Source organism: Zingiber officinale, chromosome 4B (genome assembly GCF_018446385.1).
Source record: "Zingiber officinale cultivar Zhangliang chromosome 4B, Zo_v1.1, whole genome shotgun sequence".
NCBI classification, from domain to species: Eukaryota; Viridiplantae; Streptophyta; class Magnoliopsida; order Zingiberales; family Zingiberaceae; genus Zingiber; species Zingiber officinale.
Window position 1 is genome coordinate 110,215,939 of NC_055993.1, and position 16,149 is coordinate 110,232,087.

General features: G+C 34.3%; 1 protein-coding gene across 1 annotated transcript; it reads left to right on the top strand.

The window, feature by feature from the left end:
• Positions 1-1,647: 1,647 nt before the first annotated feature.
• Positions 1,648-15,338, top strand: LOC121976040 (acyl-coenzyme A oxidase 3, peroxisomal-like). Its single transcript, XM_042528028.1, has 13 exons — positions 1,648-2,226; positions 12,410-12,527; positions 12,612-12,719; positions 12,871-13,043; positions 13,116-13,215; positions 13,376-13,450; positions 13,539-13,669; positions 13,778-13,913; positions 13,995-14,114; positions 14,194-14,340; positions 14,417-14,521; positions 14,608-14,709; positions 14,858-15,338. Exons 1-13 carry the CDS (start codon positions 1,742-1,744, stop codon positions 15,107-15,109), a joined length of 2,052 nt encoding a protein of 683 aa, XP_042383962.1. The 5' UTR covers positions 1,648-1,741; the 3' UTR covers positions 15,110-15,338.
• The last annotated feature ends 811 nt before the right edge of the window (positions 15,339-16,149 follow it).

The window sequence follows — 16,149 nt, forward strand, 5'->3', positions numbered from 1 at the left end:
TAATTTTATATATATATATATATATATATATATATATATATATATATATATATATATATATATATATATATATTTTGTTGATATTAAAAGTATATTATATAGATGTTTTAATCTATTTTGTTAATTATATATATTTTTAAAAAATATGGTATTACTTCTCTTTCTTTTTTTTCACTGATGATAGCTGCGTATCTCCATGCAACCCTTTACTTGAGTGGGATCCACAGCATTGTCCTTTGACCTCCCATTAGGAAGCGTGTCAAAATTTGCTGTAGTTTAGTTGCTTGTCTAACAATAAATGTCGCAACCCCCACTCGTTTATGTGAAACCGTATTCCGGTCTCACGAATCACGATCATAGTTTGTAGAATCGTGATTCTACGCAGGATTGATTTAGGGTCAGGATCAGATCGGTCAGGATCGGATCGTAGAATCGTACGATCCTACCAAAAACCCTTAAAATTTTATCATACATGATTAATAATTAGAAAAAATACCTAAAAACTCATTTACATATAAATAAATAACTAATTTTGTATATATATGAAATTATTTACACTCAACACATCAAATTACATTACTACATGTACAAATTTAAATTAACTTGTAATTCAACTATCATTCTCGCATAGTAATAATATTTATATTTTCATATCATAAAATGAAAAAATATAAAATATCCATTAAGACAATAATAATAACACATACAATGTCAAAAATATTTCCTTGATTTATAAGATAATTCAATTTAAATGTCAACAAAGCATCTAACGTATATAACAGAAGCTATTGAATCCTTTGATTCAAATATGAATGCCGGAAATAATCTTCTAAAGACTGGTTGATGTCACACAATACTAGACAATAGACATCCAAAAACTTATTATTTTGAGAAAAATAAATGACAGAATATTATTGATAAAAAAACTAACTCAAAAATAATTAAACATATATTTAAATAATTTAAAACTCTAATAAGATGAAAAAAAGATAATGGTTAAGGATAAACTTTGAAATTTATTAAAGATATCTGAACGAGCTTTAATTTAATATATTATAGGCCCCGTGGTTCAATCCGAATCAAAAGTTATGACCTCTCAAAGCTTCCACCGATCCTGCTCCGATTCTGCTCCGATCCTGTTCCGATTCTACCGATTCTGCTCCGATCCTACCGATCCTACCGATCCTGCTGCGATCCTACTGTAAAAACGATTCTGCACGATCCTGGATCGATTTTGGGTTTCCGGATCGTAGGATCGTACGATCCTACGATCCGGATCGCGATTTTGCAAACTATGATCACGACATACATGAGCGCATTTTCAAAAATATTTTATCCGAAATAAAATACAGAATTTGTAAAATGATGAATACGTGCACTTCCAATATTTTATCAATTCATCTCAAGTTAACAAAAGAGATAAATTATGAACGATTATTAATCTATAGAATAATGATTAATATATAAGAGAAATATTTAATTATCAGTGTTCCAGATTATGATATTACGATAAAATATTTAAATTGTCATCTAAATATTTATTATTTATACTCCAGTTATATAATATTTGTAAAAGCTTTTCTTCAAAAAAGAAATATAATAAAAAAATATGAAATTTCTGAACTGATAGTCGCCTGAGCTTCCAATAGGCTTCCAGATGCGCTTGCCGATATAGGCTAACAGATTATCATTGAATCATCGGTGCCTTGCCCAATCGTCTCTCTTTCTCTGCCGTGGAGCCATGGATCCTCCCTCTTCTGCCGCCCGTCGAGCTTCTGTTATCGCTGGCCACCTCCTCGGCCCCTATCAATCTATCGCCAACTTCTCCTCTTCCCCGGTCACACCTTCCCCGTGCCTCAACTACTCCCCACCCGACCTCTCCGAGAAGCCGCCGGCTTTCGACGTCGCAGCGCTGCGTCGGATCCTGGATGGCCACCACCACGAGGCACGGGACTGGCTGTTCCATCTGATGGAGGAAAGCCCTCTCTTTTGCCCCCGCCGCCGCGGCGAGTTCACCTTCGTCGCGCCGGATTACAACCAGACCAAGGAGCAGCAGCGCGCGGCCACGATGCGGCGGATCGAGTACCTGCTCGGCCAAGGAGTGTTCCAAGGGTGGTTCACGGGGAGCGATCCGGAAGCAGGCATGAGGAAGTTAGCGTTGTTCGAGTGCATCGCCGTCTTCGATCATTCCCTCTCCATAAAATTAGGTGTCCATTACTTTCTATGGTAAGACGCTTCTCCTTTCTTTTTCACTTTTTTTGTAAAAAGAAAAATCAAATTCCGTGGGTTCTTCTGAAAAATGATGGCAAATTTTGACCGGAAGGTTTAGTGGTCGTTGTCTGGCTGAGTATATCTGTAAAATTTTTGCTTTTACTGCGAAATTGATTACTTCCCATTAAGTCCATGATACACACCTCATCGCATCGAGAACATTGTGACATCTCCCTTCTTTCTCCAGCATATCCAAATATTCAAACAGATTTAAATTCTTTGCCTTATGTAGAAGGGTAATGCTAAATGGCCAGAATCTGGCCAGCTAGAATCAATACATGCAAGTGTACATATGGGTATTTTAGTAATATCATATGTGTACATTAATTATATGCATGTACATGTATACATTCTAATTGGAGGATAAAAAATTCTAGCTGGCCAGATTCTGGCCAACAAGAATTATATACCCTAAACCCAAATACATTTCAATGGGGTCTGAAATAGTTTCACCACATATTCATTAAATATGCAGTAGCGCAGACTGTTTTTTGGGAAACACATCAGACACATGAAGATATAACTATGGAGATGAGGAATGTGACATTCTTCGAAGAGATCTTTTTGCATAAACACAAGAAAGAAGAAAGTTCTAATAAAAAGAACTTACGAATTTGCAAATAGTACAAACAACTATAGGAAGGGCATATAATAGTATGTATAATGGTAAAACTCAACATAGTTGTTAGAGACATAATTCGATCTCCAGTTGTGTGATGGAAATTATGTGAAGTTGAAGGAGCAGCTTGTAGATCCTTTTACTAAAGGCTTACTCTGAGACAACTATAGGAAGGACATCAGGTGGTTTCTTGGTAAACACATCAGATGCATGAAGATGCAACTATTGAGTCGAGGAATGTGACATTCTTCGAAGAGATCTTTTTGCATAAACACAAGAAAGAAGAAAGTTCTAATAAAAAGAACTTACGAATTCACTAATAGGTCAAACAACTATAGAAGGGCGTATAACTTAATATGGTTGTCCAAGACATAATACCATTAAATAATTGATCTCTAGTTGTGTGATGGAAATTATGTGAAGTTGAAGGAGAAGCTTGCAGATCTTCTTACTAGAGGCTTACTCAAAGATCAAATGTGTTGCATGTATATGGAATTAGTAAAAAACCTAACATATGAATCGAATAGTAGTAGCTCAACTATGATGACCTAAAATTCCAAGATCATGATTCAAATAGGACAACTAAATTATAAGATTTGAGATACATGAGAGTAATAACTCTAACTCATTCCTGTGACATAAAGGTACAACCTGCAAATAGGTATAGGTTCAACCAAAGGCTCTTAATAATTCCTACACTGTACAACTAAGGGTTTAATAAGTTGTTGCAGATATTGTTCACAGAAGATCACTTATATAGCGCAAAGTGAGGTCCACTTTAAATTGAAAGTGCGTATGGATTCTCAAGCATTATCATGGCTAAAACAATCAAAATAAAGAATTAGTAGAAGTTTAGGGGCTATTATATGAGTATTATTATGTTGGTTTACATCAACCAACTATTGAATAATTTAAGACATTTCTCTTGGTAGCCGAGTAAATCCAATCAAATTCACTTATGGAAGCTTTAAAGTCATTAGCTCTTTTCAACTGCACTAGTTTCTCGTTGAAACTCTTGTTTAAGACTTTTTAAATTTGTCTATAACTTTCATTTATGTGGAGATTATTGAAAATTGTTTTGTTTGCCAATCAGTTGAATAGGAACATGGATGAGCTATTTGGCAATGAAGGGTAATGAATACCACTTTTGTCCTAGTGCACTAAAACCAATAAACATAACGAAAAGTAATAGCAAGCAAGACAAACCAAGAACACTATTATTTAACGTGGTCCGACAACCTCCCAAGGCGCTTGCTTAGTGCATGATCTGTGGATCACTCCCGAATATCCATTATCTTTCTTCTTCTCGGTAGTACGATGGCAGAGAAACCTCTTACAACTCCTTTGATGATTGCACAAAGGCCATACAATATGAAAGAAGAAGATTACAGGAGATCCTCAACACTTTGACAAAGTTTAGATGTGAATCTCTTAATGGTTATGCAATTTGTAGCCCTTACAACCCTCTACATAGCCTCTCCAACGAATTCAAAAGTTAAAAGTTATTATACCATGCTTGCGTCAATCAGTTGACATGGTTTGCACCTTCAGTTGATTGATTTCATTGTAGCATTATCTAATCCTACTATTGCATCTTCCGTATATGGATATATTTGAATTGGTCTATCTAATAACAACCAATTGACTATAGTATTACTATCATGGACTAGTCTCTTAGATGCATTGGGCTTTTGGCTCATTTGACGTGTTATTCTTCACGTCTTCAATTACATAATTCACAAGAAAGTGATGAAAAAGGGAATTATAAGGTATTATACACTTGTAAGAACAAGGAAAACTTCAAAAAATACACCAAAAAAAAATAGCTAAGAAAGAAGTGAATGAAGCCAAGAATGAAAAATTTGGACGCTTATATACATAACTAGATACAAAAGAAGGAGAAAGAGACATTTATAGAATATCTAAGCGAGAGAAAAGAAGACAAGAGATCCAAATAAGATGCATTAAAGATGAATGCAATATGATGTTATTGAATGATGAGGAAATAAAAGAACAATGGAAGAAGTATTTTCATCATCTTTTTATTGAAGGTTTAGGTGACCAACTTAACTTAGATAATTTAAGTAGGTTAATGAATATATAAATTTAATTTAAAATTCAAACTTTAAAAGTTAAAGAAACTTTAAATGGGATGCAAAATGGAAAAGTAGTTGGACGATATCTCGATAAAGGTTATGGAAGTGCTTAAAGAAACAAGATATTCAATGACTTACAAAATTATTCAATCTGATATTGAAAATGGAAAAAATATTAATGAGGACAAGTACTCTAGTTCCCTTATATAAGAACAAATAAGACATAAAATTATACATACTATAAGAGTATTAAACTAATAAGTCATACCGTGAAATTTTGGGAACGAATAATAGAAAAAAGACTAAAGAAGTTGACAACGGTGATCAAGAATCAATTTGGATTCATGATTGAAAGGTCGACAATAGAAGATATATATCTCCTCGGATAATTAATTGAAAAGTATTAGAAATAGAAGCAAGCTTTATATATGATATTCGTTGACCTAGAAAAATCTTATGATAGAGTCCCAAGGGAAATTTTATGAAGAATTATAGAAAAGAGAAGTGTTAGCATAACATATATTGAACTAATTAAGGATATGTTTAAGAATGTAATGAAAGAGTGAAGACTTTAGACGGATTAACCAAAGTGATTTCCACAAAGATAGGGTTACATATCAACTATCTTTTTATACTAATCATGAAAGAACTCACTAGACACATCTAAGACATAGTGTACATGTTGTTTGTCGATGATATTGTTTTAATATATAAGACACGTGAAGAAGTAAATGTTAAACTCGAATTTTGGTACAAAACACTGGAAGTGAAAGGTTTTAGTCTTAGTAGAGTAAAGACAGAATATATGAAATTTAAATTTAACAATATTAGATATAATGATACAATTGTTAAGATAAGCGATGACTATAACAAAGAGTTTTAATTATTTAAGTTTATTTTTGCAAAAGGATGAAGAGATTGAGAGATGTCTTACATATAATACAAACGGAATTGCTGAAATAGAAGAGAGCGTCAGATGTTCTTTATGATCGTAAAGTATCTCTAAAATTTAAAGGGATTTTACAAAATGGTTGTTAGACTTGCTATATTATATGAAGCTGAATGTTGGGCTATGACTCCAAAACATGAAGAAAATATGAGAGTTATAGAGATGAGGATGTTAAGGTGGATATGTGGACATAAGAGGATGAATAGGATAAGAATTAAGAAACGAGAATATCAGAAAGAAAGTCAGAGTTGCACCTATTGAGGAAAAACTCTGTTGGAGTTGCATCTATTGAGGAAAAACTCTTAGACAAGTTTAAGATGATACGAACATATATTTAGATGCTTAATAAATGCTCCAGACGATGTGAAACTATAACAAATATGTACATCAAACGAGGAAGAGAAAAAAAAAAACCTAGATTAGCAATATAAAATAAGATAAAATTTATTTAAATATAGATGATGATATAGTAGGGAATGTAGTTTCATGACGTAGAATGATCCATATAGTTGACCCCACCTAGTGGGATAAGCTTTGATTGTTGTTGTTCACTTACGTAATTCACCTTCTCGGCTTAGCAACACTCCTGTGCTCCTCGTCTTGCAATCCCTTGATGTTCATGCTATTCTTCTCTCAACTCCACGGACCTTGAGTCATCAAGCGCCCGCCTTAACCATGCTAAGTCTCCATGTGTTTTGCTCAAATATTGCATAATTTTACATACATATCAAATGCAATAATGCCCCTTAACTTAAACTTTTTGTCCAAGTCATCAAAATCATGATCGATTGTGATCTTAAAGGGTTGATTTTGACAACACAACATTATCATGCGACCATGCCAATTATGTGGTGTCTCGATCCTTGCATCATCAACCACTTTTTTTTGAAAGCAATGACATATAATTGACATGATGCCTCAACACTTGTGTCGTTTGTGCACACGCTTGCATGCCTATGCCCCAACCAGGTGATAAGCTTTCCAGTGAATGGGAAAGCAGGTCCACATCCACATGAACATAAAACAAGACACTGTCCATGTGTTCGTGTGATTTGAACTTGCATGTGCGCATTAACTGAAGCACCATGCCTATAAATAGATCTTCTTTAATGCTTTCAATTCACTCTAACTTAATTTGCGATCTCTACTCTTAAGCTTTTTTTGTCCTTTCTTTCCATCAAAATAGTTCCAAGACTTTGAAAGTTTGTTTGAAATTTAGAGTGATCTTATTTGGGTAAAAATCAAAAGGGCGTCCTCTTTTTAAAAAAAAGTCAAAAGGGTGCCCCACCATATTTCTTATATCGAAGATATCTTTATTCTAGCGTTGTTGTAGCAGCTATGGTTGCTACAACGTGTGGAAATAAATAATTCAATTAGGTAAAAAAAATCTATACATAGAGTATTTTTATATCAAATTTTTTTACTTAGTTAAAATTGCTTAAACTTGATTGAAATTGCTTCAATAGGATCAAATTCACCATAAAACTATTAGAACAAGGATTAATTGCCACAACTTTGTACAACAACAACAACCAAGCCTTTTCCCACTAGGTGGAATCGGCTGTATGAATCCTTTTACGCATTGAGCTCTATCTCCTATTATATCATCATCTATATTTAAATAAATTTTATCTTATTTTATTATTGCTAATCAAGTCTTTTTTGGTCTTCCTCTTCCTCATTTGATATGCATGTTTATCATAGTTTCATATCGCCTAACTGGAGCATTTATTGGTTGTTTAAGTACATGTTCGTACCATCTTAAACGTGTCTCTCGGAGTTTTTCCTAAATAGATGCAACTCCGACTTTCTCTCTAATGCTCTTATTTCTTATTTTGTCCATTCTCGTATGTCCACAACCTTAACATCCTCATCTCTGCAACTCTCATCTTCTGCTCGAGTCATAACCCAACATTCAGCTCTATATAACATAGCAGGTCTAACTGCGGTTTTATAGAACTTACCTTTAAGTTTAAAAGGTACTTTACGGTCACATAAAACACTCGACGCTCCCCTTCATTTCACCTATCCTGCTTGTGTTCTATGTAAGACATCTCTCTCAATCCTTCCATCGTTTTGCAAAAATGATCCTAAATATTTAAATTTCTCGGTTCCGGGCAACTCGTCCTCTCCTATCTTAATAATTGTTTCATTACTTCTAATATTGCTAAACTTAAATTCCATATATTCTGTTTTTAATCTATTAAGCTTAAAACTTTTCTCTTCTAGTGTTTTCCTCCAAGATTCTAGTTTAACATTTACTCCTTCACGTGTTTCATCTATCAAAATAATATCATCTGCAAACAACATGCACCACGGTACTGTGTCTTGAATGTGAGCAGTGAGTTCGTCCATAATTAGTGCAAAAAAAGATAGGGACTTAGAGCTGATCCTTGATGTAACCTTAACTTTATTAGAAATGCTTCAGTCATTCCGCCTAAAGTCTTTACTCTGGTCGTTACATCCTCATACATATCCTTAATTAGTTCAATATATGTTACGCTAACACCTCTCTTTTCTAAAATTCTCCATATAATTTCTCTTGGGACTCTATCATAAGCTTTTTCTAAGTCAATGAATACCATGTGTAGATCTTGTTTTTGCTCTCGATATTTTTCAATTAATTATCTAAGAAGATGTATAACTTTTATTGTCGATCTTCCAAGCATGAACCCAAATTGATTTCTGTCACTGTGGTCTCCTTTCTTAATTTGTTTCTATTACTTGTTCCCAAAGTTTCATAGTATGACTCATTAGTTTAATACCCTTATAGTTTGCACAATTTTGTACGTCTCCCTTGTTCTTATATAAGGGAACTAGAGTACTTATCCTCCATTGATCAGACATTTTTTTCATTTTCAATATCATGTTAAATAATTTTGTAAGTCATTCAATACCTTGTTTCCCTAAGCACTTCCATACCTCTATTGAAATATCATCTGGTCCAATAGCTTTTACATTGTGTATATCATTTAAAGTTTGTTTTATTTCTGAAGTTTGAATTCTACGATAAAAATTAAAATTTCTATGCTCATTTGACCTACTTAAATTACCTAAGTTAAGTTGGTCACCTAAACCTTCATTAAAAAGTTGATGAAAATACCTCTTCCATCGCTCTTTTATTTCTCCATCGTTTACTAATACCCTATTACATTCATCTTTAATACATTTGATTTGGCTAAGATCTCTTGTTTTCCTTTCTCTCACTTTAACTATTCTATAAATGTCTCTTTCCCCTTCTTTTGTATCCAATTTTTGATATAATCGTTCAAAAGTTTCATTTTTTGCTTCACTTACTACTTTCTTAGCTTCTTTCTTGGCTATTGTATATTTTTTTTAAGTTTTCCTCGTTCTTACAAATATATAATTCCTTATAAGTTATTCGTTTTTCCTTCACTTTCTCTTGTACCTTCTCATTCCACCACCAAGATTCTTTACTTAGTGGTGTATGCCCCTTTGACTCATCGAGTACCCTCTTAGCTACTATTTTCAACTTTGATACCATCTTATCCCATGTTGTATTAGAGTCATCGTATATTTCATCTAATGCTTGTACTTCTACCTTCTCCTTAAATATATTTTGCTTCCCATCCTTTAATTTTCACCGCTTAATTCTAGGAATCGTATATATTTTCTTTCTCTTGATACTATGTTTGAGGCGTATATCCAACATTACTATCCTATTTTGAGTAGTTAAGCTTTCTACATGGATGACTTTGCAATCTTTACAAATCTTTCTATCCTTCTTTCTAACCATAAGAAAGTCAATTTACGATTTATTATTTCCACTTTTGAATGTGACTAAGTGTTCTTTTCTTTTCTTAAAAAACGTATTAGCTAATATAAGGTCATATGCTATCGCAAAATCTAATATAGTTTTCCCTTCCTTATTCCTCGTTCCAAACCCATAACTTCCATGTACTCTCTCATACTCCTAATTTTTCACTCCGATATGCCCATTTAGATCACCTCCTATTAAAATCATTTCATTTGGTGGAATATTTTGTAATATTTCATCTAAGTCCTCATAAAACCTTGATTTGGTAGTTTCATCTAATCCTACATGTGGTGCATATACGCTAATTATGTTCATAGTTTCTTTCGTCACTATTATCTTAAGGGCTATAATTCTATCCCCTTTTCTAACTATTCCTACAACTCTATCCTTTAACAAACTATCTACAGTAATACCCACTCCATTTCCTGCTTTACTCTTTCCAGTGTACCATAACTTAAACCCGAGTTCTCTATCATCTTTGCCTTCTCGTCTATCCATTTTGTCTCTTGTACACACAAAATACTAATTCTTCTCCTAATTATGATTCTACTACCTCCATTGATTTATCAGTGAGAGTTCCTATGTTCAATGTTCTAAATTTTAGATTATTAGTTTTCCTATCATATTTGTTCTTATCCAACCCATGGTGTGAGAACGCTTTCCTATTTAACACTACACCCAAGTTCTCATGGAGATGTAGCGGTCCTTGCTGAGACGTTACAGTCGGACTCTGTAACGCGAACTCTTGCATATTTAGCACTACACATGAGTTCTGGAGATGTAGCGGTCTTTGCCGAGACGTTATAATTGACTGCTACACTGCCACACTATTGTAGTAGCCAATTACCAATTTGTGTCTATTGTAAAATTTTCACGCTGAACTTCACCATGTTGAAGGCAATTTTGGCCAAGTCGATAAATATTTTTTTTACATATAAAAGTGTTCTATGTATATTACCAAGTTGAATCAATTGTAGCAGTAACTCTGTAATTGCTACACATTGTAGTAGTTATGCTGTAGTTGCTACAATAACGTTGGAATAAGGGTATCTTCGGTATGAGAAATATGGTGGGGCATCCTTACTTTTTTTTTTTTTTGAAAAAGGATATATTAAATCAGCGACGACAATAAGGGAATGGAAACGTCTATTAATCTCAAAGGAGTATCTCAACGTCTAATGATAAAGTTATTGGTGATAGTCATCCTAAATGGACGAGTCAATCCACCAACAGGGTACTTTGATAGCTGAAGGATTGTTGCAAATTTTTAAAGTACACGATCCAGCTTATCATTTGGATGCCCTAGTGGTTTGAGCCATTGATTTATCGGCAAGATTACTGACTGAGCTTGAACTTGTTGGATCAATTTTGTCATATTCCATCCAAACAGATCGCATATTGTTTTTTTGGGACAGTGTCCATCATTAGTTAATAAATCCTCCATTAGCAGCTACAAAAGGAAATCCAGGTATAATCAATGTATACTGGCCAATTCAGGATTGGTTGATGTATAGATTAGACCTAACATATTATCCATCATACCTTCCTAGACAACCAAGAGATGGAAAAGGAATCAGAGGAATAGTTAATAGATTAAATGTGAGAGGTAATTAATAAAGAAAACATATACTGGAGTTCATTATCTTCCATTTCAAATTATTATATATGATGCCCCAGAAACCAACAATCTCATACACAGAACAAATCGCAAAGAGAAAATTCTATTAAACTAGAGATTGATTTCGAGGGTCCTCTTTATAAATTGGAAAATGGCTCATTCACTCAACTTATTCTCCTAAAGTTAGATTATGAGTTTACTCAGTTAATTATGACTAGTAAAAGATAATAATAGGTCTTACAATTTGTTTTAGAAAACTCAAAATCTAAAAATAAATTACTTTACAACCTAAACATATCTACTGAATTATTCTCCATGCCAAGAACTTGGCTTCAGCACGAGAAAACTAAAAATCTTGATAAAGTCTTCCATTATTGAGCATAAGCACAGAATGATCAATCAAGGGTTATCACTAGGGAATTTGACTCTAAAGCTAGTTGGATCTGAAGAACATTTCTGGCGTCATCTATCGAAGCTTGTCTTCTATAATCCAAGTGTATCTATATTCAAATATCCTTCTTTGAATGGTTCCATCAGGAGCTAGCATTATCTGCATAAGGTGGAGGAGAGTCAAGGCATTGAATTTCAAGGATTCCAACTTATGGGTAAATCAACAGCCAAGGTAAAGGGCTCTAATACCAACTGACGCAACATGCAACTCCAGGAGCTAATGATTTTACACACAAAACACCCTCACAAAGAGAAAATATAGTTAAACCAAAGATTTATTTAGGGCCCTTTTTATAGTTTGAAAAATGACTTGTTTTCCTAACCACTCTTGTAAAAACAGGGTCTCAATTTACGCATTAGTTATAACTAGTAAAGGCATGATAATGGGTCTTACAAAACAGAATTTTGAAGAACCCAAAACCTAAACATCTATTGCATTACCATCAGTTGTTTCTGTTGGAACATATATATCTTTCACAGTGTATATGTTAGTTATGCCACGTGCCATAGTGGTAGTTGCTACTTTGGCTGAAATCTTGAAAAGCCTTTGACTAACCAATTCTATTATTAATGTTAGTATTTCATTGTGGTACCTAGTCTTAATTGTAGTAAATTGATTTTATTATAGGGGAGGCGCGATCAATTTTTTGGGCACAAAGCGTCATCATGACAAATGGCTGAATGCTTCTGAGAATTTTCAGGTTAAGGGATGCTTTGCAATGACTGAGTTGGGACATGGAAGTAATGTATGTCGTATATCAAAGATGAATATGTTTGTTGAAACATTTTTTCAGTCTCTCTTTTATTGGGTTTGACTTTTTCTTTTGAAGGTTAGAGGAATTGAAACGATAGCCACTTATGATATTGATTCGGGCGAGTTTGTGATAAACACACCTTGCGAGTCAGCTCAAAAGTATTGGATAGGAGGAGCTGCTAATGTAGGAAAAGTGTTTGTTTCTCTTTATAGCACTAATAAATTGTCTACAAACCAAAAGGGGTCTTTGTTTGAGTTAAATATAAGCAGGGTTGATCTTTACCTGCTGTATTTGACATGCATCTAATGATCTTGTTAATCCACCATTTCATCAGCATTCGACGCACACAATAATCTTCTCTCAACTCCTTATAAACGGAACCAACCAAGGGGTCCATGCATTTATTGCACAAATTCGTGATAATGAAGGAAACATTTGCCCCAATGTTCGTATTGCTGATTGTGGTCACAAAATTGGGTTAAATGGCGTTGACAATGGCCGCATCTGGTGAGGATGTACAGTTGATGCTAGAGTTTATTGTTGAAAACTGTTTATTAGTGTCTTCAATTTCTTTTGCAGGTTTGATAATATTAGAATCCCTCGAGAGAATTTGCTTAACTCAGTTGCTGATGTATTGCCTGATGGGCGATATGTTAGCTCCATAAAAGACCCAGATCAGGTGACAACAATTGTTATGATCATCATATTTGTTATATTCCAACTTGTATCGGAACAGTTATATTTTCTTGGAAGAAATGGTGAAATAATGTGATATTTTCATCGCAAAGTTCTTTATATATGGTGTATGTCCTGCTTAAGATATTGCATTTCTATTTCAGAGGTTTGCAGCTTTTTTGGCCCCACTAACATCGGGCCGTGTGAATATCGCAGCAACTGCAGTTTATATATCAAAGGTGCACTTGCTAATTATGCTTAAGAGCTAGTTAACTATTTTGATGCTCTGAAACTGAGATAAGATTGTTGTGCATAATTATTTGTCAGGTTGGTTTAGCTATTGCTGTGAGATATGCTTTGACAAGGAGAGTTTTCTCCATAACAGCTGATGGCCCCGAAGTCTTGTTGCTGGACTATCCTGCTCATCAACGACGACTCTTGCCACTTGTTGCGAAAACGTAATTCCCATTAATCCGTCATATCCTACCTCTACAGACTTTGATATGAATTCTTCTGGTAACAAAGAAATCCTCTAATGTCAATTTTCGTCTTTTCCTATTGTGAAGCTGTGCGATGAGTTCTGCAGCCAATTTCTTAAAAAGACTATACGTCAATAGGACACCAGAGAGTAATAAAAGTGTTCACATTTATTCTAGTGCTCTCAAAGCTACACTCACATGGAATAACATGAGAGTACTTCAGGTTCGTGCACCTCAGCACAACTGCTTTATTTTCTCTTAGGAATTTTTTTTTCTCAAGTCAGGATGTTATTACCTTTCATAGGAGTGCCGCGAAGCCTGTGGCGGCCAAGGTTTGAAAACAGAAAACCGCATTGGTATTCTGAAAGCTGAATTTGATGTCCAGAGCACCTTTGAGGGAGATAATAATGTACTAATGCAACAGGTAATGAAGTAATGTTTTCTTTCTATGACCATCTATTAAGTAGATGCACATCAAACTAAGATTAGAAGGATTGAAACAGGTTAGCAAGGCACTCCTTGCAGAATATATAGCAGCAAAAAAGAGGAAGCACCCATTCAGAGGACTGGGGCTGGAACACATGAATGATCCTTGCCCCGTCATTGAAGCTAATCCTACAAGCTCTACTCTAAGAAGCACCGAGTTCCAGGTAGGAAGTTTAACTGTGTTATGCACACTTCATTAATTTTAAAACTAAAGATGCATTAAACATTTCAATCATGTAGCTCAATATCATTTGCTTGAGGGAGAGAGATTTGCTTACGCGCTATGCTAGTGAAGTGTCTCGATTTCAAGCTGATGGTGAAAGCAAAGTGAATGCAGCTCTTCTGGTACATGCTTATTCCAAATGCATTTTCTGATTTAGTTGCAATGTTTATTTCTAAAGACCTATAACTTGTTAATGGACATATCACAGAGCTATCAACTTGCTGATGAATTGGCAAGGGCCTTTTCTGAGCGCACAATATTGCAAATATTTATAAAGGAAGAAACGACTCAATCTCCTGGGCGGTTAAAGGTGCATTTCTTATATATTACTATAACATTTTCTGTCTCCTTAGTTTGCAAACTTCAAAATGAAAAAAATCAAACAACTAATCATGTGGTTATCTAGTTAGTTCCTCTGTAGAAATGATGTAGTTCTATTCAAAACATTGTCTTTACAGGATGTATTAGGATTGTTGAGGTCCATGTATGCTCTCACATGCGTCGAAGAAGATGCTTCGTTTCTCCGTTACGGATACTTGTCACGCGATGGTGCTGCTGCTGCGAGAAGGGAAGTTTCAAAGCTTTGTGGTGATTTAAGGCCTCATGCGCTTTCTCTCGTCAACTCCTTTGGGATCCCTGATTCTTTCTTGAGCCCAATTGCCTTCGACTGGATTGAAGCAAATTCTTGGTCTACTGTTAATGATGAGTAGATTGCTTTCACGAATGAAATGAGAATAATTAGCTGCAGCTTCAGCAGCTGCCATATGGTCTTGGTATGCACCATGGAAACTTGGGGATGGATTGTGAAGGACGTTTGAGATGAACGTAATCATCTTTCTTTTTTACTATAATGGTATGCACTATGAAACAATGATCAATTATTGTACACTTGCCAGGTATGGTATTCCAGAATAATATGAATAAAATTTTAGTTGTTAATATTACGTTTGCATTTAAATTCTAATTTGCTGTTGGAAATTAAAATTGTATCAACTCTCAAATTATTAGTCCTAATACAGGGGATCCTAATCCCTTTTATACATTGATGATAGATTTATTCTTCATAATCATTTTTTAAATTAAATAAAATAGACTTATCTAAAATACTAAAAAGGTTCTTTTAAAATAATAAACAACTGTTGTTAGGTTTGTTTATCTAGTCTGATTTTGATTATGGGGGTTCTAATTTCTAAACTTTTCGTTCTGGTGTCAGGTTTTAATTTTGATAGCTAGTTTCTTAGGTTCTAGTTTTTTAGAATTGAGTGAAAAATTAGAAAAGCATCCTCTATTATCGTTTTAGTTAAAGACCGCACTCTAAAATCTCAATGTCTCAACATATTTCTCATACAAAAAATATACTTATTCTATAATTATTGTAGCCGCTAAGTCTTAATTGGTACAACATGTATGAGTTCAAAGACATGGTACCCTAGGGGCATGATTCAATATAAGTAGTTACTATTCTAAAGGTTAGTAGTCGTCCATGATTTACCTCATCCGTATTGATCTTGGGACGAATTGATGGAGACGCTGGGAGTGAACGTATTCATCTTTTGCTATCATAATTCAATGTAATATTTGGGAAGAGATCGGGGGTCAAATCTCTTGGAGTCGCTAATATGACAGATCTATATTTTTTCAGAGGCACGGTATGAGTACTCCTTGAGACATATTGCGATGGTAGAAGAAAAGAATGATTAGTATGTAACGAGAGTTCAAAGTCCAGATACTTAGAATAAAAAAAAAAGTT

Excerpts from the sequence above, each read along its gene's own strand:
- LOC121976040 (XM_042528028.1), top strand. The coding sequence starts at position 1,742 with ATGGATCCTCCCTCTTCTGCCGCCCGTCGAGCTTCTGTTATCGCTGGC. Across the intron at positions 2,227-12,409 it reads GGTGTCCATTACTTTCTATG|GGGAGGCGCGATCAATTTTT; the intron begins GTAAGACGCTTC and ends ATTTTATTATAG. Across the intron at positions 13,451-13,538 it reads CTGCAGTTTATATATCAAAG|GTTGGTTTAGCTATTGCTGT; the intron begins GTGCACTTGCTA and ends ATTATTTGTCAG.